The sequence below is a fragment of the Ailuropoda melanoleuca genome, chromosome 2 (assembly GCF_002007445.2).
Source record: "Ailuropoda melanoleuca isolate Jingjing chromosome 2, ASM200744v2, whole genome shotgun sequence".
Classification (NCBI taxonomy): Eukaryota; Metazoa; Chordata; class Mammalia; order Carnivora; family Ursidae; genus Ailuropoda; species Ailuropoda melanoleuca.
The window spans coordinates 5,407,348-5,432,228 of NC_048219.1; the positions used below are offsets into that span (position 1 = coordinate 5,407,348).

General features: G+C 46.8%; 1 protein-coding gene across 2 annotated transcripts in view; it reads left to right on the forward strand.

Annotated features, from left to right (window-relative positions):
* Positions 1 to 6: 6 nt before the first annotated feature.
* MAN1C1 (mannosidase alpha class 1C member 1) overlaps positions 7 to 24,881 on the forward strand; it is a 159,824-nt gene continuing 134,949 nt past the window's right edge. For both annotated transcript variants that reach the window (XM_019802790.2, XM_034646934.1), the window contains exon 1: positions 7 to 1,053. In XM_019802790.2, the coding sequence (XP_019658349.1) occupies positions 514 to 1,053 (540 nt within the window). In that variant the 5' untranslated portion in view covers positions 7 to 513. The remainder of the gene's footprint in view (positions 1,054 to 24,881) is intronic.

The window sequence follows — 24,881 nt, forward strand, 5'->3', positions numbered from 1 at the left end:
CGCCAGCCCCGCCACCGCCTCGCCCCCTGAGCCAGCCCTCTCTGGAAACTGCTTCGGAGGCTGAAACTTTGGGCTGAGGGGCTGCGGGTGGTTCGGCGCGGGGACGAGGCCTGCCGGTGCCCCTTTGCGCGGACGGCCTGGGCGCCGCGGACGGCATGTGACGGCCCCGGCGGCGGCCGCAGCACGGGAAGGCGCGGGCCCCGGGCTCCGGCCGCTGCGAGGAGGGGCTACGCGGCGGCCGACCCTTGCGGGCCCGGGCCGCGAGCCGTGCAGCCCGGCGCACCCGGGCCCCGCCGAGGTCGTTGCGCCCCCTCCTCAGCGCGGGGGGACTCGCCCCAAACTCCCTGAACTTCAGGGCAGCCCCCGAACTGGTGAAACTCTCAGGGACCCCCATCCCGGGCAGCGCCCCTCGACGACCTCCCGGCGCCGAACCCCTGCTGGCCAGTGCCTGCACTCCGAGGGCCTCGGGGGCCAGGCCGGAGCTGACCGGCCCCAGCCCCGTGCCAGGCCACGATGCTCATGAGGAAAGTGCCCGTCTTCGTCCCGGCCTCCCCGTGGGGGCTGCGGCTGCCGCAGAAGTTCCTCTTCCTTCTCTTCCTTTCGGGCCTCGTCACCCTGTGCTTCGGGGCCCTTTTCCTGCTGCCTAACTCCTCTCGCCTTAAGCGCCTCTTCCTGGCCCCCCGGACCCAGCAGCCCGGCCTGGAGGTAGTGGCCGAAGTCGCCGGCCACCCCCTGGCCCGCGAGCAGGAGTCGCCTCCCAACCCGGCCCCGGCTGTGCCAGCCCCGGGTGAGGACGACGCCAGCAGCCAAGCCAGTACCCGCCGCCGGAAAGTGTGGCTGCGGCGCACCCAGCCCACGGGGACACGGGAAATGGCCACGGCGGCCCGGAGCAGCGGCAGCACGGCCCTCAGACCCCAGGAGGGGGCCCTCTCGTTTAGCTTTGACTTCAATGCGTTCCGGAGCCGCCTCCGCCACCCGGTCCTGGGGACTAGGGCGGATGAGAGTAAGGAGCCCCAGAGCCAAGTTCGAGCCCAGCGGGAGAAAATCAAGGAGGTAAGGACTCTTTCCCCGGGAAAGGAAAAGACCCTCTGTGCTTCCATCCGTTTCTCCTGGCCCCAGTCACTTCGGGTCCCTGGACTACCGCTCTAGGCCCTCCGGGCACACTGCACCGTCCTCTCTCCTCCCAAACTTTCCACCTTCTCCTCAGTGGGTAGTTTCCCACAGCTGGGTTCAGTTAATCATCCCCACCTCTGACAGGTGGTAGCAGAACCACTGGATCGACTCTCCCCCACCCCAACTCTGGTCTTTTCAGTTAAGTCCCAACCCAGGTGGGCTGCACTCTGTCCCTTTGCGCAGTTGCTGGTTAGGTTTATTAATGGACACGCTCTCTGCTTGCATGGGGCCAAGGGCCACATTCTTTCTCACTGTGTGTCCTTAAGTCCTGACTTCCCCCAAACCCCTGTAGAATCTGCTACCTGGAAATTCAGGACATGGGGTGGGAGTGGTGGTATTTGGTGTCCTGCAAGTATTTTGTAATCTAACCAGCAACCTGCAAACTAGGGGTTGTTGTGCATTCTTGCTAACTATTTCTATCGAGCTTTGAAACAATTGTGCATAATTGCATGTGATACAGGAAGGAGTGATCAATAGGGCGGTGGTAATGTTACAGAAGCTTGTAGGTTATTGGCTTAATGAAGCAGGTCTTGGACTTGCTTCCTGTAGGGACTGTACCAGGGAGGGATTTAGAAGGATCGCTTTGAGTGTCAATCTTGGTCCTAGTTTAAGAAATGAAAAGCAAAGCAGCCTCACCATAGCTTGAAGACTGTTGCCAAGCCGTCACTAAATGTTGTGCTCTACCACTATTAGGGCTGCCTCCCTGAGGTTTTTGCCCAGCAATGCAGAGGGGGCTGCAGTGACACCCCCGAGCCACGAGGGGGCTATGGGCAAGCTGTGGGCCAGGGTCTCCTCCCCAGAAATGAGAGGATGCATCCCCCATTCCCCGTGGACCCAGAAGGAAAGGGCTATTTCTGATGGACTTCTTGGTTTGCTGCAAAGTAGTCAGCAGGTCTGATTTCCAAGATGAGCTGGCAGCAAGGGTCAGGACCTGCCCTGCCAGGATCTACTCAGAGCCAGTGGAGAGCTTAGCTATCCCTCTCTCCTTGTCTGGACTGTCCTCCATCCCAGTGTCCACCTCTGCCCTACTTCTTACCTCTGCTGGTACTCAGCCCTTCTGCAGTAAGCCCTGTTGGGAGACTCTATCTTAACTAGCAATCACAGGACATTTCGTGACGTCAAGATAGGAAGCCACAAAGATTTTGTTTTGTGCGTGTATGCATGTGTGCGCTCTTTGTTTCCAAATTCTCGTTGAAATCTCAAAGGTTAATTGAAAGCTGGAACTTGGAGTAGCTAAGGAAGGGACATCATTTCTCCCTTTTTGGTTAAGAACTGTGTTTTTGACTACTTACCTGAATCACCCACAGTTTTCTTCCTTTAAGCTGGCTCTGAGCACATTAGCCCTTTCTGCCTTTTCATACCTCCCCAGAGGGCAGTATGGGGAGTCCAAACTGCACAGATGAAATTACATAGAAATTTCATAGAAACTGCATGCATGCAGTTTCTCATGGGGTGTCTAGAAGTGCCATCAGATTTTCAAAAGGATCCCCCAAACAATTAAGAATTAACTACTGTCCTCTTCAGAAGAGGTGCTTTCTGCATTCGCATCTAGATCCGTGACCTATTTCTGAAAGCCTGGGGTTGGGAGCCATGGTAAGAAGAGTGGGCTGGCTAGTGGGGACTTGGTTCTGCCCCTCTCTACATAGACAGCTTCCCTTGCTGGCCGAGGCTGCAGGCTGCAGCAGCTAGGGAGTGGTGGGAGGTGTGGAGACTCTGCTCTGCAGGTGGGTGTAAAATAACATGGTGGGTGAAGGTCTGTGTTGGTTGCCAGATGTCTAGATCATTCAGTCTGGCATCTCTGAGCACCCCTGGTAGTAGCTACCTGCAACTGGTGTTCAATGAGCCCTCTCGTACTATCTCGGAGACCTTAAACTCCTCAGAAGGGAGGAGGCTGAACTATACACACTATTATATTTTGAAGCCTGTTGTCTCTTCAGACTTCTTGAGTTTGGACCCCCACCTTTCTAAACAACCTGAAAAATGCGAGGCAGAGTTTTTGGTTTAGCTGTTAATGCAGGGTTACCTTCCCTGGTGTCCTGCCTGATAAGGAATGCATAGGACTATGGCTGGAGGATGTCTTTATTTTCTTCTCATTTAAATTTCTATCTGTGCCATGCCCAGGGGTAGATCATTTTAGAAAGGTGCCTGTTTTCATAAAAGGGACTGTTGCTTCCCTCTCTGGCTTGTTTATTTCCAGACATGGATTGATTAGACCCCAGGAGCAGAGGGGGAGCTAGCATCAGATAAAAAGGGCTCTGTTCTTATAAGATGAGATTTTTAAAGTGAAAGTAAACGTCAAGAGAGACCCAGAGAGGGTGATAAATGAGAGTGAATGAAGACTGGACACCCAGGCTCTAGATCAGTGAAGTATATTTATAAACATTTTGGTGTGAGAGATGAACATAGGCATGAGGTCTGTGCTGATAAGGTGGGTTGAAGCTGCATGTTCTGGGTGTACATGCATCAGGAAACAATCTGTCAGTAGAACCAACTATTTCTCTTCACTTTGCAGCCTTGGAACCTTGGAGGAGGCAATGTGGTGGAAAGGGGGAAAGCCAGAGACTGTGGGTTCCAATCCCAGCTCAATTATCAACTGTCTGACTTAGGCAAGCCACCTGCTCTCATTCCTGGACCTTATTTTTCCTTCTCTAAAATGGAGTGAGGGAGGGAAGAATAGGCTGGTCATGTACACTCGTGCTTCCAGAGCTGGCCCCCAAGCAAGGTGCTAGTATGGTCAGGCACTCCTTAGCAATTGGGCTTTTCCCAGCTCTGTATTCAACGTGTTAGTTCCATGAAGTCAGAGACAATTGTGTGTTGTTGTTGACCATGGTGGTGGTATTCACTGTTGTATCGCTGGCACTTTGTCAAGCGTAGATATCCATATAGTTGATTAAGTTAATTATTTCCATCATCCCTATGGAACTTTAGAGATGGGATTGAACAATGACATATCATCAGCTTGGGATCATGAAGAGTAAAGGAGTTGGCGAGAATGTAAAACAGCTTGCTAGCAGCCTTCCCTTTCAGATCTGATGATAATATAGGAAATTATTGTCATGATAATTAATTATAGGGGACCTTCGCCATTGGTGGATTTCTTACAGATTCAAGTTCATCAGACTTTTCTCACTAATGGCAAGAGCCAGGGGCGTGTAGCTTGTCAGGGTTACATTCCAGTGAGAGGACTCAAACTCTCCTGGGTCCTGCTAATGATGGTTGGTTGCTGATCTGGGGAACCTCAGTTGTCCCTTTCAGTGAAGGGGGCATTTGTTAAAGGGAATCGGGCAGTCTGGGACATTGAGAATATAGTATTGGAATGAGGCTGCCCCTTGCCCATATGCAGAATGGATTGCGTTTCATCTCCATCTCCTGTGCCCCACTGTAGGTGGCAGTCCTGCTAAGAATCCAGCCTGGGTTCAAGCCCTAGCCACACCATCAACTCTGACTGTAAAGAAAAATTCCTGTCACTGGGCCTGTTTTCCCAGTAAAACAAAGGAACTGGCATTTAGGGAACTCTTCTTTTTCCCTCACTCCCACCTATTTACTGGTTTGTTTATGGATCTGCCCAAGTACCTAGAAGAGGATCAAACACCTAGTTGGAGCTCTGTTACTTGAATGAGTGCCCGCAGTAAAGATCTATAAACTAACAGCTAAGGTTGCTGGTGGCAGAGGCTGGATCTTCTTCCTGAGGGTACCTGGAATTCTGAGAGTGTCAGAGGAGGGGCCATAGCAAGGTTGGGGACTCAGCAGCTCTGTGACCCAAGAGACCTTTTAGAAGTTGCGGTATTTTTCCAAGTGCGAGTCTACCTTGAAGAGAGTGGGGAGGTGGCAGCCATGAATAAAATCTTTTCATGCTTGGATAGCAGGCATCTGGAGGATGCCCGAGTCGCCCTGGAGTGCCCGAGACTTGGCAGGGAGTGCCCCAGCTCTTGCTTTCTATGCCTGCTGCGTTAAGCCTCCAGGATATTGCTGGTTATGATATGTGACTGTGTCTGAATAAGTCATCTTGGCAAATTATCTTTGCTCGCCATTAATGGGCTGGTTTGTTAGTCATGTGTGGTTTCTCTGTATATCTGATTTATCACCGCTAGTGCCATGGACAGGTAAGAAAATTAAAAGGCTTTGTGTTCTTTGTAGCATGTGAATCTGAGCCTATGAGATGTTCAGGATAATTGATATTAGGAACACCTTAAATTTAAATAGCTTTCCTTTGAAGAGCTCTGTTTAAGTTGCCGATTCATCGAAGATCGTTTTCTCCCCCTGTCCTTCAGTTTCCCTCTTGTCCTGCTCTATGATACATTTAATGTAGATAGGAAGACTCGCCTATAATAACTGGACAGGTCCCTTGGGGGACCCTTACATCCTGAGCCCAACCGCACTTCATCCTTCCTCCTTGGAACTGCGTACTGCACGTAAAGCTTAGAACTTGTCCCCACTGGGTGTACAACTTAATACCTACAGGCTGGGTGGATCTCTTCTTTCATTTTGAGTTGTACTATCATTTTGGGGAATTAGGTGCAGACATTCCAGGAGCAATTGCTTTTTTGGGCCTCACATCCCTAACTCTGTTGTTAGTGTTAGGGCTAGAAACAGTGACTTTTAAAAGTCAGCTGTTTATTTCACACTGTAGTTAGCAGAGGGGTAAGAATATAGATTCCCCTGTGGTTTTCAGAGTGACTGATTTACATCTGAGCTCAAGAAATGCTTTTTCCCTAGCTTTCCCTGAAGACTGATCCATTACTCTACCAAAAATAAATATTGTGATATATATCAGGCATACTTTGCTCAAAGGGACTTACATCTTTTCTCTTACTGAAAAGAATAAATCAGGCTCACAAATTGGAAAATCCCATCCAGGGAAGCAGTTTATCTCAGGGGGCACCCGGTCTTGTGGGTACCGCCTCTGGTCTTCCTGTAACCGAAGTTGAGTCTGTGTTAAGGGAGGTGGTGGGAGCTTTAGGAAATTCTCTCCCTGCCTTGCTTTCATTGGCCAGGTCAGGAAAGCCTTCACAAGGGAATGATGGACAAGATTCAGGAAAGTAGTTGCCTCTGGTGAATTCACGGGTATTTGTTACCTTACTTTAAAAGAGACACCAGGGGCAGCTGGGTGGCTCAGTGGGTTAAGCACCCAACTCTTGATTTCCACTCAGGTCATGATCTCAGCGTGGTGAGATGGAGCCCGGCATCAGGCTCTGCACTGGGCGTGGAGCCTGCCTGGGATTCTCTTCTCTCCCTCTTCCTCTGCCTATGAAATAAAAATAAATAAATAAATAAATAAATAAATAAATAAATAAATAAATAAATAAAATAAATTAAATAAATAAATTAATTAATTAATTAATTAATTGAATTAAATAAATAAAATAAATAAATAAATAAAATAAAATAATAAAATAAAATAAAATAAAATGGGACCATGCATGGAGCAGGAATGAGTGTTATGAATCAAAGGTTATTATTATCATTCCGGTCTGGATACCTGCAGGCCAGAAAGACCAGGTTCATTCAAACAGCAAGCTCTCGTTCTTGACTTCTGACTACCCCACAGCCAAGGCCTTACACACAAGTGTTTGCATGATTTGGGGAAAAGAAACAGCAGATTTTCTTAGCTCTGTATTCTCATAACAGATGATGACAAGACACTGAATTGGGGACTGGTCAAAAGAATTCTGAGAAGCCAAGAGCCGAAGTCGCTCTTCTTTTCCCCCACTCATCTCTAGGGGCTAGTTAATAGCTTTGGCAGCATAGTTTTGGTTCTTTTATTTTTTTATTTTTATTTTTTTTAAGTAGGCTCCATGCATAATGTGGGGCTTGAACTCAGCACCCTGAGATCAAAGTCGCATGCTCCTCCAACTGAGCCAGCCAGGTGCCCCAGTTTTGGTTCTTTTAAATGCAGAGTTGATGTGGCTGAGATCACTGTAAGTCACACGGTTTTGGCACCTCCACCCCCAAAGAGAACAGAAGCCACGGAGACCACAGATGTAGGCTGTGGCCTCAGTGTGTGTGGTGACCCAGCTGTAGGTGTTTCTTCCCTGAGAAGGCTGTTTTCTTAAGATTTGGGCTGAGAGCTCCCCAAAGTTGGCAGGCGGGCAGTCGGAATAGCTCTCACTCACAAGGAGGTCTGAGTATGTCTCTTAACTGCATTTTCATTAATTAAAGGCTAAGACCAGGGCAGTTGTCCATCTGTTTTAGGGCAACGCTGTTAGTGGTAACTTTTACAGAAGAAACTTTGGCATACTGATTAGCGTTCTCCTTAATCGATGAGCAATAATCGTGCTTTTATTGGGCATGCCCTGGGTATCGGCTGCTCCATAGGTGAACATTACAGGCAAATAGTTTTCACTAAATAGCAGCCATCTTCAGTGGCTGAATAACAGAAGATTTGTCTCCCCTCCTTCCACCTCCACCATGACTTGGGGGTCACAGAAACTCCACTGAGTGGTACAGCTGTGTTCTGTAGGGTCTGCTGACTTGTCTAGACAGGTCTGTTGGCATCTCAATGCCTGTCTCTTCTGTTCTTGTCTTGCTTTTTTGTTTTGTTTTGTTTTGTTTTTTTACAACAATCCTGCGATGCAGGCACTATCTACGTATAGTTTACGTATACAGATCTTAAATACACAGTTTGCTGAATTTTAACAAATGCAGAAAACCACGTAAAGCACACATGGAAATATGGAACATTTCCGTCACCTCAGAAAGATCCCTCTGCTCCTTCCCAGGCAATCCCCCATCATCCACCTCCCATCTCCTGTTTCAGTTTGTCCCGAGAGGTTCCTTTTGCCGGTTCTAGAACTTCAAATAAATGGAGTAGTACAACATACGCCCTTTTGTGCAAAGGCTTCCTTCACCAAGGATGTTTCTGAAATCCATCCATGTGTGGATTCATACTTCACCCCTCTCTCTCGTCGAGACACATTCTGTTCCACGAATATACCACAGTTTGTTTCTCTGTCACCTGTTGTGGACTTTTTGGTTGTTTGCAGTGTTTGGCTATTATGAATAAAGCTTCTATGAATATTTTATGTACAAGTCTTTGTATAGACATTTTCCATTTCTTTTATGTAAATCCATAGCAGTAGACTTGCTGGTTCGTAGAGTAGACATATGTTTAGTTTTATAAGAAAACTGGAAACACTTTCCCCAAGTAGTTAAGCCATTTTATGCTTGCATCAGCAGCGTGCCAGACTTCTGCGTCTCTGTCAGTGCTTGCTATTGTCCACCTCTTCAAGTTCTGCCATTCTCTGTGATGTGTAGTAATAGTTCATTGTCGTTTTAATTTTTGATTCCTTGCTAACTATTGGTACTGAACATCTTTTCATGTGTTTATTTACTGTTTCTATATCTTCCTTTAAGTGTCTGTTCAAATCTTACACCCCTTTTTAATTAAAAAGTTGGGCTCTTTGTCATCTCATTGAATATAGAAATTCTTTATATATTCTGGATATAAGTCCTTTGTCAGATATACATTTTATAAATATTTGCTCCCAGTCTATGATTTGTCCTTACATTTTCTTAGTGGTAGCATTCAAAGAGCAGAAGTTTTAAATTTTGATGGACTCAGCGTATCAATATTTTCTTTTATAGTTAGTGCTTTCTCTGTCTATTTAGAAAAAAATTTTTGCCCTCCCCATGGTTATGAAAATAGTCTCCTTTAGTTTCAGAAGTTTGATCATTTTAGTTTTTACATTGCAGTCTCCCTTCTACTTAAAGTGAATTTTTGAATGTGGTGCGAGGTAGGAGTCCAGAGTCATTATTTTACATTTCGATGTCCAGTTGTTTAGTACTTCTTGTTGAAAAGTCTTTCCCTTTCCCATTGAATTGCTCTGATGCCATTTTAGATTTATCGAACATATATATATGGTTCTGTTTCTGGACCCTTCTACTGATTCATCTTTATGCCAATTCATACTATCTTGATGCTGTAGCTTTATAATAAGTCTTAAAAGCAGGTCCTCTATCTTTGAGCTGCCTTTTCAAAATTGCTTTGGCTATAATAGGTCCTTTGCATTTCTGGATACATTTGAGAACAAGATAGTTTCTGTGAAAAATCCTGCTGGGAGTTTGATTGGGTTTGCTTTGAACCTGTAAGTCAAATTGGGGAGAACTGATACCCTAACAGTATTGGGTCTTTTATCCATGAATGTGGTATCTCTTGCCATTTATTTAGATTTTCTTTAACTTCTCTGAACAATGTTTTGTAGTTTTCAACATAGAGGACTTGAACATCTTTTATTAACTGTATTTCTAATATTTTATACTTTTTATGCTGTTATAAATGGTAATCTTTAAATTTTTGTTTTTAAATTTTTGTTGCTAGTACATAGAAATGCAAGAGATTTTTGTATATTGACTTTATATCATGTGACCTTATTGAATTCATTTAAATTTTTTTTTTTGGTAGATTCTTTAGGATCTGTTAGGTATACAATCATGTTGTCTGTGAGTCAAGACAGTTTTATTTCTTCCTTTCCAGTGTTTATGCGTTTTATTTCTTTGTCTTCCTTGATTGCACTGGTTAGGACTTCCAGTTCAAGGTTAAATAGAAGTGGTGAGAACTGACATCTTTGTTCTTGATCTTAAGGAAGGAACGTTCAGTCTTTAACATTAAGTATGTTGTTAGGTGTGGGTTTTGGTAGGTGACTTTTATCAGGTTGAAGTTTCCTCCCATTCCTAGTTTGCTGAGAGTTTTTATCAGCAATAGGATGAAATGTTGACAAATGCTTTTTCTGCATCTGTGGAAATAATCATATTGTTTTTCTCTCTAATTCTGTTAATATGGTGAGTCATATTGATTTTAAAAGAATGTTAAACTTGCATTTGATTTTCTGATATTTTGTCAAGAATTTTTGCCTCTGTGTTTGTGAGGCATATTGGTCTGTAGTTTTCTTATAAGGGCTTTGTCTGGTTTTTGGCACAGCATTATGTTACTTCATAAAATGAACCGAAAAATGTTCTCTTCTGTTTTCTGAACAAGTTTGTGGGACACTAATATGTCTTCTTAAATGTTTGATGGAATTCACCATCAAAGCCGTCTAGGCCTTGTGTGTGTGTGTGTGTGTGTGTGTGTGTGTGTGTGTGTGTGAGAGAGAGAGAGAGAGAGAGAGAGAGAGGGAGGGAGGGAGGGAGGGAGAGGGAGAGGTTTTAAATTATCAATTCAATTGCTTTAACAGGTGTAGGGCTATTCAGAATTTTTGTCTCGTGTTGATTTTGTCAATTTTGCTTTCAAGAAATTTGTCTGTTTCATCCAAGTTGTAGAATTTATTGGAACAAAATTGTTCCTAAGATTCTCATTTTCCTTTTAACATTTGTAGGACCCGTAGTGGTGCTCCCTCTTTCATTCCCGATACTGGTAATTGCTTTCTCTGTTTCATTGTTAAAAGTAGTTTAGCTAGTAGTTTACCAATTTTACTGATCTTTTTCTGGAACCAACTTTTATTTTTATTTTTTAAAAATATCCGTTAAAGGGGCACCTGGATGGCTCAGGTCATGATCCTGGGGTTGGGCCCTGCATCAGGCTCCCTGCTCAGTGGGGAGTCTGCTTCTCCCTCTCCCTCTGCCTGCTGCTCCCCCTGCTTGTGCTCTCTCTTTCTCAAATGAATAAATAAAACTTAAAAAAAATTAAATACCCATTAAAATTTTTAAAAATATTTACCTTTGTCTTTATTTCCTTCCTTCTGCTTATTTTGGGCTTAATTCACTATCTTCTTATAATTTCTTTATTCTGACAGTCTGTTATGTCCAGTTCCCCTCTTTCAATCTTCATTCTGTGGTTGTCATATAGTTTGCTTCTAAAATATTTTATAAACCTCATAATACATAAGTAACTTTTTTGTTTCAGTTAATTAATTAAATAAATAAATTAGAGTCTTTTTATTCATACACATACTTACCATTTACAGTGTTCTTCATTCCTTCTTGCATGTCTGAGTTTCTGTCTGGTACCATTTCCCCTACAGCCTGAAAAACTACTCTTAATAGTTCTTGTAGTGTAGGTTTGCTGATAATAAATTCTTGCAGCTTTTGTCTATTTTGCTTTCACTTTAAAAGGATATTTTTGCTGGATATAGAATTTTAAGTTGACTTTTATTTTTCTTTAATGAAAGATCCATTGTCTTGTAGTTTTCATTGTTTCTGATGAGAGGTTAGAGTATGTTTCCCTTCATATAATATCTATCCCCTCTCTTTGGATGCTACTAAGATGTTACCTTTCATATTCAGCAATTTAACTACGATGTGCCTAGATGTGGTTGTCATTGTTGAGGTTTATTGAGCTTCTTAGGTCTGCGGGTTGATATTTTTTCATCAGGGTTGGAAAAATTTGGCTCATATTTCTTCAGTATTTTTTTCTGCCTCAATCTATCTCCTTTTCTTTTAGAACTCCAGTTGCATATGAGTTAGATTTCTTGATTTTTTTTTATAGTCACTGAATTTCTTCATTTTTTTTTCAGGCTTTCTCTCTGTGCTTTGATGTAGATAGTTATATGAACATATATCTTCAGGTTCACTGAACTTTTCTGTAGTGTCCAATTGCTTGTTAAGCATACCCAGTGAATTTTTTATTTCAGATATTTTTTTGCTTCTAGAATTTCCATCTGGATCTTCTCCATTGTTTTTGTTTCTCTGATATTTCCCATCTGTTCATTTATTGTTTCCATATTTTTCTTTAAGTTCTAAGACATATTTATAATACTTTTTCAAAAAGTCTTTTTGGCTATTTCCAAAATCTTTCTCATCATTGGGTCTGTACTCATTGACTGTTTTATCTCCTGGTTCACTTTTTTTTTTTTTTTTTAATGTCTTCATGTGTCTACTCATTTTTTAAAAAATTCTGTGCTAAACATTGTGAATCCTACTCTTTTTAAGATTCTAGCTTCATCTGCTTTTATGCAGTCTTTTTCCCATCCTCTTCACTTCCTGTAGCTATCAGGATACCTGCTCTGGCTATTTTATTTTCTACTTCTCCTATCTTGTGATTTTCTAACCTGGACTTGTCCAGGAAACCATTCAGTCTAGCTTCTATATGTTAGCATTATATATAACATGCAAATGAACACTTTGAGTAGGTTTCTAAAGACTCCTGAATCAAGTGCATGAACTTTAATGTACATGTTTTAGTGTAGTTTAGATATTTAAAGATTCTTATTTATTTTTGGTGATTGGTATTGGGTACATGAAATATAATTTTGTATTGAATCTATATCCTAAGTAAAGACAACTGTTCTCAAAGGGCTCCTAATTTTTGGTTGATTTGATCTTAAATTATTTGTGCATTTTTTGCTCCTCTGTTTTTAGATGTTAGAAGAAATATTTGTTAGTATCTTGATGTTCCAGCGGCCTCTGATAGTGTCACTTTCTTCCCAGGACTTAACCTGTCAAGTATTTTCTCTGGGCTCCCTACCTGAAGTCTAACGACTACTTTTTAAACCTTATTTTGGAAATGCCCACATTAAAAAAACAAAACAAAATAAAACTGTTCACATAGGCCACATTACTGAATTACTGATCAGGAGAAAGCTAAATATACGTGGATGAAGGATTTCCAAAGTGCATTCTGTGAGATCTGATCTCTTATTTCCCCTTATTCAATAAAGTTCAGTGTGGAGTAAAGATAGTATTTTATGGCAAAGGCTACCTTTAACTTTGTCTCCTTTGAAACTAGTGGGGTGTTGAATTAAAGTTATAAATCACTTATTTAAGATCCCTCTCCCCCATTTTCACTCCTGCAGTGAGCTTTTCAGAGGTTAAACCTAAACTTTGCCAAGTAAATGCTGATCTCCTGGGAAGACATTTCAGCACCATTTTTTTTTTTCCTGTACTTGTGTTCTTGACCTAAATCAGCAAATCATTCTCCTTTCCACTTCTCCCAGAGGCCATTCTCCATGTCTATCACATACCTTACAGAGCTCTGGAGTAGTCTTGGTATTTAATTATAAGAATCAATGGGGAAAGAAGACTTAAGTTTCTTGCTTTCAGAGAGGGACCTTGTAGAGAGCAGCCGATAAAATATAACGGATGTTGTTACTTTAGAGTATAAGGAAAGCCTTTATAGAGCAGGCTTCATCTTTAGATAGAAAAATAGCAGCTCAGTCTAGAGACTTCTCTAGCAGTTTCAGATACAGGTCTTCCTGGATGTAAAGGTATGGAAGGGGCAGAGGCACTTTCAGGGGTAGTATTGCGGAACGGTCTCCTTATAATCATGCTGGGAGGTCTGTCTGGTTATTGATCCTTGAGTAGCTAAGAATGGTACCAGAGTAGTGTCAGGCTGGAGGGGTCTGAGGGAGACAATACTAGACATTTCCTGTGATTAGGCCCTGAATTAAATTAAAGCGTAATAAGAGTCTCTGTGCTCTGGGTAAAGTGTTCCCAAACTCAGCACCAGTGGGAGCAGAGTTCCAGGTTTCCAGCCCTGGTATTTGAAGTCATCGTGCATGTTATAAAAAGAGTTTCTGACTCTCTGGCCTCTACTGCCCACCGGCATTTCAGTCCCAGGGAGAACCCATAGGGAGTCTGCTTCGGAGGGGAGTGGGGCTTGGGCTGGGATGATGCCCGCTTCCTCCTGGGGAGATGAGATCAAAAACTCCTTCTGTGTGTGGTATTTTTAGTAGAGCCCTAGCATCCCATTAAGAGTTTAGCTGATCCCCAGCACAGCCTGTGGCCTGCAGGGCGTGGACTACAGGGCGCGGACTACAGCCCCATTTTATAGCTGAGAGAATGGAGACACTGGAAAGGCAGCCACCACCTCCAGGCCCTGCCAGTTTAAACACTGGTAGACGATATAAACCTGCTCTCCTGCTACTTTGGTTGACATTCATTCTATCACATCATCTAAAGGCTCGTGGGTGATAATTTAGAGGAAGAGCTTTCACTTTGGGACGGAATAAAGTAGAAATTGTCAGTCTGGGTAGGTATCAAAAGAACTGGTTTGGTGAATCTTTAGAACAGGGATTCTAACTTTTATTACATTCTGGAACCCCATCGGGGATTTTAGTAAATACTGACACCCACATTCCTCCTCCAAAGAGTTTGGTCTTGGGTGCAGCCTAAGCACTGGGATTTTTAAAAACTTCCAGATGGTTCTAATGTACAGCCATGCTTTTGAACACACCTGTGGCGGTTTTGTCTTCACATAGGCTGTGTCTCCTTTCTGGCTTTATTTTCCTTTTACCCACTTATGAAAGAGGTTGGAAATTTTCGATATTTATTCAGACTTAGGCCAGGATCAGATAAGGAAAAAATGAGCTGGGGAAAGGGCTCAATTAAAACGGAATTTTCCAGAGTAAAGAGAATATTCTGTTAACGTGATCAAGAGAACCCATGAATTTATTAAAACTTTAAGAAAAAGCATTGAAAACACCCACTATCTATTGAGCTTCAGTTATACACTGAAGGCTGTGTGAGCTGAAGGAAAGGCAACGATGAATCTCTGGCTTAAGGAATTTTATAGTGCAATATTGTCATGTGTCTGAATCACTTCTCACCATATATTGATGCATAGAAGGAGGGAAACATTCGTTAGCTGCATAATATTTGCCCGTCCCATCTAAATCCTTTTTTGGGAAGCGGTAGGATATAAACATCTGGGATGAAAATATTTGCTTGTCCAGAAGTAGATTTCCCAAAAGACCATCACCCTCCAGCCTGTGGCCACTCTGCCGCTTCCCAGTTGCCGGAGCAGCCTTTTCACATTGCCGTTTGGGCCTTAAAATCGAGTAACAGATGCTCAGGAAAAAAGATCTTGAAGAAATGAAAAGCTGAACCCAGCCCCCAGCGTTCAGACTCACAGCAGCCGGCTCTGCAGTTTCGGACCATCTCTTCCCTGCCAGGTGCCAGATGTGACTTAACCTGAGAATTGCTAGCCTGGTTTATCAGATCGACCCTAGCCAGGCCTCCTCAGGTGGAAGCCGCACAAGGTGAGAATAGCTACCAAGCAGTGTGAGTGTCTTCCCCATGGCTTCCCGACAGTCCTCTTGAGAGCTCTGTTTCCGTGCAAGAAACCTTGGAATTCTCCACCTGTGCCAGATTGCCCTGTTTCTTCAATCTGTCCCAACTATTTCTAGCAAATTCTTTGGCTGAAGCGGCATATAAAACAAGTCCTATTTGTCCCAGTCTTATTTCATTCCAGCTTCCAGGGTGGACATTTAGCATAGGAGCATTAATGGAGACGCAGACTTCAGAGAAGACATCTCCTTCTGTTGTTAGATCTTACGTTAAACCGTGCTTACTCAGAGGCCCGTGGCTGCAGGAAGCAGTGACGGGGATGGAACTTGGCAGATGGCTGTGGCTGCGGCTTTGTGGAGGCCTGTGTGGGGACAGGATTGTTTGTATATTGGTTTTCATTTATGTATTGGTCTTATTTTCATCTTCCTGAGGTACCCAGATGCTATGGTGATAGATTGGTTGGAAACGACTCATTTGTCAGGGTTCCGTGGGGGACGTAGGTTTCCTTCTCGTGTGCAGTGGAGTCTAAAATGTTTAATTAGATGCTGAGGCATTTCTGCATGGGTCCATCTCTGCCAGTTCTCCTGGGTGAATGCCATTCCTAGGTTGGAGAGGGACTGGGCATTTCTGGGCCCGACCTCCCCTCCCCTCTTGATGCAATTCTCAGTCCCTCCTTTTTATTAACTGCTGGGGTATTCCCCCCTCCCCCCACATCTTTTTTGTTCTAGAAACTGCCTTTATGTGGCTGCCGGAATTTGCAGAGCTGATTCGTGTTGGAAATCTAGTTGTCAAACAGGTCCAACCCAGACTTTATGAAATAACGTAGTTGAACTGATACACAGTGAGAGGAATGTTAACTACCTGCTGCTGGTCTGTTTGCTTCAGTGCAACTTTTTCAGAGAACTTGCCTTGTTCTTACCGCACGCCAGGCGGTGCCCGGGATGCTGAGGATGCAGAGACGCGGCTGTGCTCTCAGAGGTAGATCGTCTAGCAGGGTACAGTGGGTGTATATACAGTTGTAGCACCGGGGAGGGCCCAAATAAAGGGATGAAAAAGGACTGGGGAGTCCCATCAATTTGACATCACTTGGGGAAAAGGACAGCATTTCAGGCAGATGTGGAGAACACCAGGGGTAGTGGGCTTGAGGCATAGCAGGCTGCTCCACGTGCTGGATCTGGGCAGGGGCTGGAGGTGTGGATGTAGGAGGTGAAATTTGGAATGCCCAGGGTTTCTACCTGGGGTAGATGGGGCCTGGGGGCAATGGCACAGCGGGTGCTGATGGAGACGTCGCAGTGTGGCAGGGGCCAAAAGCTGGAGTGCAGAGCTATTCAAGGGAAACTTTGGGAGCACCAGTGTTGAAAGAAGAAACTGAGATTTGGGGAGAAGGTAGAGTCAGATGGCAGAGGGACCAAGAGAGCCACATCTAGCCTCCTTTTCCAGCGGGTTCTGCCACACCTGGCTGCCCACCAGGCCCTGGGAGCAGCTCCCAGGTTCAGGCAGGCTTGCTGGGCTGTGTCCTATTCTGAGGACACTGCCATTCATTTCCTCTCCTCCTCACCCCTGCCCAGCTACAGAGGACTGTCTTTGCTGGCCACAAAATCCTAAGCTGGCCTTCCTTGAGGGCATCAAGGATTAGAATCTGTTTCTCCCCTTCATTTTCTCATGGTTTATCAGGACTCACCTTCAGACCTCTGCTAAGAAGAACTGGGTGCTCTGGGTGGGCTCTTCTGCTGGCCTGGTGCTGAGCGAGCCCAGCCCTGTGGTTTACTCCTTGTCCCAGAGGAGCATGTGGAGCCATTCCTCCACCTTCTTTCTGGAAACAGGGTGTGTGCGTCTCCGGCCTAGCCATGTGGTAAAGATTCATAGGCCAGCTCATCAGTAGGAGGCCGTGCGTGGAAGGAGAAAGCATAATTTAATCTTCATTGCTGTCCAGGAAAGGAAGACACTGTGGAGAAGTGAAGGTACATTTGTCTTTTCTCAGTGACCACAAGCAGGCAGTAGCCAAAGAGATACCACCACATTCTTCTCAGCTTGTGGCTGGAATCCTCCACTCCAGAGGAAGGGTTCTCTTGAAACTGAGCCACTGACCATAGAACAGGGAGGGTCCCTAACGAAACTGTCATCTAAGGAACGTCTGTGTGGCTTTCTCACCCTGGACACCCTTCCGGATTTTCTCATGACACGTGAGCTGCAGAAGCTGCCCTGCTTCCTGGCCCCAGCCCAGGATTGTAAACAGGCTCTTTAGCTGGACCGTGTCTAGAAGAAATCCCGATGCTCCAGTGCCAAAGCAGTCCCTGCCTTGAGGCCACGAGGTAGTCTCGGCTTTTTCTGTCTTGCCCAAGTTGCTGTAGGTTTTCCTGTAGTGGTTTGAGCATCTTGAAGTCAGAATATTTAGGTCTGTTTGCCCCCCTGGAGTAACAGGTGAGACGTGGCCAGTGCTAGTCCAGTCCAGTGAAAAGTGTGTGGTGTCTTTCTCCCCCGTATCACTGTATTTTCAACACCAGCCTCTGTTGGGTTGCTCAGCCTCTTCAGGGAGGTGACGAAAGCTAAAATGTGTTCCCTTTCTTTCATCCCTGCTCGTCCTTACAGGGTTTATTGACGTTGGCAGAGGACCTTGGAGCAGCCCCACCAGCTAAGTTGAAAAGCGTCCAACTTCCTGATTCTGTACGTCCGTGCAGTGCCACCCCCCATTGGGCCTGCACCTTCTGCCCCAAGCCAGCAGCCCCCTCTAGTCCCAGAGCCAGCACCCCCCTCCAGTCCCAGAACCAGCACCACTCCAGTCCCGGAACCAGCACCCCCCCTCTAGTCCTGGAGCCAGCACCCACTCTCCAGTCCCAGAACCAGCACCCCCTCTCCAATCCCAAAGCCAGTACCCCCCAACCCAGTCCCGGAGCTAGCACCCCCTCTCTAGTCCCGGAGCCAGCACCCCCCCAACCCAGTCCCAGAGCTAGCACCCCCTCTCTAGACCTGGAGCCAGCACCCCCTCTCTAGTCCCAGAACCAGCACCCCCCCCAACCCAGTCCCGGAGCCAACACCCTCCCCACTCTAGTCCCTGAGCCAGCACCCCCTCTCTAGTCCCCGAGTCAACACCCCCCCAACCCAGTCCTGGAACCAACAACCCCCTCCAGTCCTGGAGCCAGCAGCCCCCCAACCCAGTCCCAGAGCTAGCACCCCATCCCCAGTCCCAGAGCCAGCAGGCCCCCTCTAGTCCTGGAGCTCTGGAGACTACAAAGTCTTGCATTAGCAAGGCTACAGACGCTACTGAATGGCACCAAGGAACTGCACAGACTGTTGTGAGGTGACTTTCAAAAAAAATTGTGGGTAAAATACACATAAAACTTATTATTTTAAGCATGTTAACGTGTACAATTCAGTAGCATTAAGTACATCACAACATTATGTGGTCATCACCACTGGCTAGTTCCAGAAGTTTTCATCGCTCCAAGTGGAAACCCTCTACCCATTGAGCAGCCATTCCCCATTTCCTTCCCGACCTCAGCCCCTGGAAACCACTAACCCACTTTCTGTCTCTACAGATTTTTCTGGTCTGGATAGTTTATTTAGGTGGAATCATCCACTGTGTGGTCTTACGACGTCAAGGTCATCCATGTGGTAGCATGTGTCAGCTTCATTTATTTTATTCATTTCTGAATAACGTTCCCTTGTATGAGTGCACCACATTTTGTTTCTCCATTCACCTGTCAACGGACACTGGGATATTTCTACCTTTTGGCGATTATGAATGATGCTGCTGTGAACATCTGTGTACATGTTTTTGGGTGGACCTGTGTTTTCAGTTCTTTCGGGTACCTACCTAGGAGTAGAATTGCTGGGTCATATGACATTTCTATGTTGAACTTACTGAGGAACTTCCACAAACTTCCACGCTGGCTATACTGTCTTACATTCTTATCAGCTGTGTGAGGGGACATAGTGACTTTTGGAGCCAAGTGTGCCAGCCCCTCTGGCATAAACCAAAAATATTATGTGAAGTGGGCCTCAGTTGCAGAGTAGCTGAGACCAGTGGCATCGGGAGGGAGCAGGGAGGAGATGCAGGGCCTGGGGAACGTGGTCAGCATACCGGGCCCAGCATGCTACGGCCCAACTCTCAGGGGTGGCTGAGCCTTTCTAGTTTGGTGGCAGTGTGTGACAGGAAGTGTAAGAGGCAGTGACTTGGGCAGGGAAGGACCATGTGGTCAGCTTGGAGGGCTGATCTGGGTGGTGTTTGTGGGCTGAGCCTGGGATGGTGGCCGAGGATGGCCTCACTGGGGGGTGGGGAAGCCTGGTTAGAGATCCAAGCCCAGCCCACGGATGAGGCTGATGGGGGTAGGAGGAAGGACGTGTGATGGGCGATGGGGGTACTTCACTGGGTTCCAGTGTGGAGGGACCGTGTTTTACCCTAAAGCAGGGAGCCTGATGCCCCTTTCCTGAGGCAGAGGCAGCTGGTTGCCCTCTACCTGGGTTAGGTTCTGAATCAAGCATGTGCGGTAACATCACCTATGGTCAAAGTATCCTTGAAAATCTCTCATTATCAGGACCCTGGCCCTTGAATGCTTGAAAGCCAAAGTTCAGCTTCTTTTGTTTGCTCTTCAGTGGTGGCTTCACTTTCCTTGGGGCCGTGGAGGTCAAGGCCTAGTTTGCTTGAGAAAAGCATAATAGGGAAAATAAACACATTGGGGGAGGAGGTGACAGATAGGCAGAATCAAGTATCTGTGAGTTAAATGGAATATGATGCGATGCCCAGGCCGTCTGGCGGCTGTACTGATCGGCTTAGGACCGAGAGTAGGTGTGGTGGGGCTGGGGAGGACCAGAAAGGCCAGCAGCAGGCCCGACTCAGCGCCGGCAGGGTGGGGGTGGCCCCTTCACCACACCCACGCTCCGGGAGCCCAGACTGCGTCTTGGCGTACATGGGCCGAGTCAGTGCCACCTGACGGTGTTACGATTTACCAGTGTTTCAGCTTCATGGTGATGCTTCTACATTCACTGGCTCCTTGACGGTAATCGGGAAGCTTATTCCCAGTTTACAGATTGAGGCTTAGAAAAAGAAGGGCTTTCAGAGTTGCATGATGAGGAAGAGACAGAACTAGGACACGCACCTGGGACTCATGGCTGTAGATTCAGCATTCTTCCTCTTGTGTTCCACTTCTTCTTTTTTTTTTTTTAAAGATTTTATTTATTTATTTGACAGAGAGACAGCCAGCGAGAGAGGGAACACAGCAGGGGGAGTGTGAGAGGAAGAAGCAGGCTCCTAGTGTAGGAGCCTGATGTGGGGCTCGATCCTGGAATGCCGGGATCACGCCCTGAGCCGAAGGCAGACGCTTAACGACTGCGCCACCCAGACGCCCCTTGTGTTCCACTTCTTGAGGGGGAACTGTATGTTGTTGGAGCTCTTCTTCTCCAGTGTGCGATTCGTGAGGGCAGATGGTAGTCTCAGGGTCACGAGGTGCTGAGGACCTGGGAAACGATCAGGGTCATGTCTGTTTCTTATACACATAGCTTTCTTTCTCCCCAGGCTCTGGTCAGACGTGAGAGAGACCTGTTTTCTCTGTCTCTGCCAAGGCCATCTTGGCCCCCTGGCTGTGCCCCCATCTGTCTGAGCCCCTTTCTGGGCAGCAGCCTCCCAAAGAAACAGCCCTCAGCTCCAGCCGGCTGAGATTTTTGGGTCGAGCCTCAATTCTGATGAGGCAGAGTTAACATCTGCTGCAGCCCCAGCTTTCAGCAAATGGTAAACTCTACTTGAGGGCAACATTCAATTATGAAAATCTGTTTCTCTTGCCACATTCAAAAAGTCTCCTAATGTGCCTTTGTGCACATACAAATTTAGTGACACATCACTAAATGTGTATGAGGTTGCCATGGAAATGTCTCTCTTCTAACATGGCATTCCAAGAGCAAAGAGAAGGGAAGTTTTCTTTGTAAAGAGAAGCAGAGCAGAACTTGGCTAATTGTCATCACATGAATCCCCAAACTGTCATTCTTCTCTGACTACCTGTCTCCTGCTTCCTGTCAACAACCTAATGCTGGAAGCCAAACCAGCACGCTGAGCTTCCTCAGGAATTCCACAACCATTGTTCTTAACCTCTATGCCAGGCACATCCCAGGAAGGATGCCAGGACTCCTGATTCGAGTTTTCACCTAGCTTAAAAAGTGCACCTTCCTGGACTGTCTGGCACATGCCACTCATGAACACTCAAGTCTCAGAAGAGCTCTTGGCACCAGCCTCTTTGTAGACCTTGCAGGCTGAGCAGGTCTCCAGAAGATGCTCAACGTTTTCCACCAGAGACCCTGAGCTTCAGTTTTGTCTTTGTGACAAATGCACGATATGACATCATACATAGAGTGCTAATACTAAGGCACCTTTTGAATGTCAGAAATCTCAAATATGTTCCCAGTAGTGGTGCGAATCCACAGAGCGAGGGAAAGATGGAGAAGAACCTCAGAGACCTAAGTCTGACTGAATGTCTTCCTGTCTGTGACTCATCTGGCCCAGTTATCATCTCCGTCTTTCGACTTTCTTCATTGATCCTATCTATGAACAAACAAGTCATTGTATTTCTGGACTTTGCTGGCAATTTTTGAGTTTATCCTTGATCCATTTAGGCTGGCCCTTTGACTAGGTCCTGGATTTCCCAGTTTTGGAGCTGGGTCGCTGTTCTAAGTCGGAGCAGATGGGTCTTTTTGCTACTGGAGTTCGCCAATGGCAAGCCCTAAGGCGGGGACCTTAGCATCTTGCCCTGCACACCTGCCCTAGGAACCTGTCATTTCTATTCTCAGCTGCTCTGGATTTCTCCACAGGCTCTTTGGCCTGTGAAGCTTTGCTATCATTTCACAGGTTAGGGATGGTTTCAGAGCTCAGAGGCCAGTTCACCCATATGCATGTTTCTTTTCCAACACACATGCGGCTCTTGAGCTGGAGGGTTCCAGAATGCTGGACTCCAAGGAGACTTCTTGGTTCCTTGGTTTCCGAGTGCCTGCTTGTTGCTCTGCTCCAGCTGCCCTGCGTCTGAGAGAAGCATCTGGTTCCTGTCCAGTATCACAAGGTGAACTCCAGAGGTTGAATGTATTCCAGCCTTGTTGCTTTTAATGTTGAAAATCCTAGGATGCTCCCTCTTGCCCACGGCTGTACTAACTTCCCAAAGACCTTTTCCTACTAGCCAAGCCGAGTTGCCAAAGTGGTGGGACAGAACCAGCTTCTGACTCAAAAAAGCAGAGGGTATGTGTGCTGCCAGCCCCGCAAGTTCTCAGATCTGCATTCCTGACGGGATCCTAGTGGGTCTCCACTTACCTTGGGTGTAAAGCAGGTCTTTCCTGCCACGAGGCAGATTGTTCTTGCTTTTATAAATGACGTTCTCAGCATTGTTTCTTAGCCAACATTTATTTCTCCTGCTGTCAAGGGATGGATGAAGAGTCAAGTGGCTCATTGCTGACTGTGACCTTGTCAATCATAGGTGGGCTGGACCACGAGCTGAGGGGGATCCAACCAGAAGCTCTGTAGTGGTTTGGAGCCTTTTGTTACCAAGTCAGTGCCCAGTGCTCCCCATGCTGGGGCCTCTGAGAAACCTGTCCAGCTCCGCAGGCGGCCACTGCCCCAGGCTACTTCTGTGGTTGCTTCTGAACTTGTTCTGAGCTTATGTGGGGGCCTGTATTGGGAGCTCATGACCTCCCCCTCGAGAAACCAGGTCAGACATTGTCTGCTGTAACTCTGTGGCCTAACCAAATCTCCCCTCCAGCAAGGGTCAGGGACTTGTAACAGTAGAAAACTCTATTTGGGACCATATAGAACTTATCTCTGATGTAGAATATTCTGAATTCTCTTTCTGCCAATTCAGATTCTGATAAATCTGCCACACTTGAATGGTTAAATGTCTGTTAGGAGAGCTCACTGCCCCTTTTCGCTCTTGGCTTGTGCAAGTAAATATCAATTTAGTTCTTATAGAAGAAAAATAAAGGAGACTCAGTTGTCTTCCTAATCCACAAACCCTGTAATTCTCACCTGGAAAATCTGGCTCTCCTATTTCAAATCAGTTCTAATGGCACAGGCTAAAGGGAGGCTTTATTGCTCTTATCCAAGCTTATTTCTAAACTTATTTTTCAGCTTGTTCATTTAGTAAGTAAGAACCCCTCAGAAGAGAACTGGAGGGGATTGGCTTAGGAGAAAGGGAGAAAGGCAGTGACGCCCACACGAAGAGATGGGGAGGGAAGCTTGGTTCTGGAGAGATTCCCATCCACTGCACACCCAGAGTGGAGTCCACCAATTAATGAGCAAACATTCTAGAAATCAGTGGATGCCAGGAACCAAGAGTCTGGCCACTGCTGAGTCTTCTAGAGTGTCCCAGAGGAAAGCAGAGACTAGCCCTTGCCAGAGACTTCTATTGGTGACTGGGCCCAGCTGGCCAGAAAGACAAACTGCCCAGTTGGAGAGGTGAGATGGTTCTTGGTTCTTCCAGGCCTGGCCCCTGAGCGTGCTTGACTCTTCAGCTGTCCTTTAAGCTTCTCGCCGAGCTCACTGCCTTCCTGGGGCCAGGAGGGGCCAGCTCCAGGCTGCTCGTTGTCCTACAAGTCGTTTGAACTGGACAGATTCCTGTTCTACCCCTGTGACTTGGGAGCGGCCTCCCAGCAGTGGAAGGGGCAGCCCAAGCCCAGCACTGTGGACAAGGCTCCTGAAGGCAGCCTGATCCTTCTGCATCTGTGGGGCCATGACCCAGGGTGAAACTCCGTATCTTCAAGTAAGACACTCTCCGCAGGGAGAGACTAACATGTGTTCCTCTGGCTATTGTCACTGAGCAGGTTGCCCAGAATTAACACGCTCACCCTTTAACCGCAAGCTGATCCTTCTGGCCTGCTAGAGTGCATTCTAATTCCCACCCTTGGCCGGGGCCTGAGGTCAACTGTCAGTAAAAGAGAGATGTTCCCCATGGGGAAAATCTGTGCATTGGGGGCTATTCCAGGTTTATTTCAGGCATTTCCTTAACTACTGGGTTGTGGGATTTAGAAAAGCAGTGAAGTCCTCTTCCGTCTGAGACCCGTTAGCAACATGGTCCCGCATCAGTGCTGTGGTAGGTACTGAGGGGGAGGGACGACACTGAGCAGGGATTGCTGAGTCGTTTGGAGACCCGGAGGGCCCGTCCTGCTTTCTGGCAACGCCTATCCAAAGCCAAGTGCTTTGTCTCTCCGCTTTGCCCCTGCAGCAGCTCCTGACGCCTGTGTCTGAGTGGCTGACCCCCAGGCCTCCAGCCACTTCCCGAGGACATGGGTAGCCACTCTGCTCCCCGAGGAGCCAAGGAGCCTTCGCCCCGCGTGTGGGGGCTGGAAGGCCTGTGTGGCCCCTGGCAAGAGGTTCAGGCAGTGCCAAAGACTCCTGCTGCAGGACAGCTGCTGCCTTCCTGGTGGCTGTTGGGAAACAAATGGCTCCTCCAAGTGACACTGGGGCTCTTGCGAGTACTGCTTGCTGCCAAAGAAGTCTGTTCAGTGTGGCGGAGTCGCGCGCTCCTGGGAAGTGAGGCTCTGCTAATGTGTTCTCAAGTTCTGTTCCAGCTGGCGTCCGCCCTTCCTGCCCCACAGGCTGGAAGGCCCCCAGCGCCCGCTCTGGCACGGGCCTGACGTGCGGGCGGCGCTCGGCGTGCGGCTGCCTAGCAAGGACCGGAGCCGCAGCGGGCCTCGAGCCGCGCCCTCCTTCCCCCTGCCTCGGTGGGCCTTGTGAGCTAGGCCAGGGCCTCGCGAGGAGCTGTCGTGCCGCAGAGCTTGGGCCTGTGCTCCCAGAGACGTGCGGG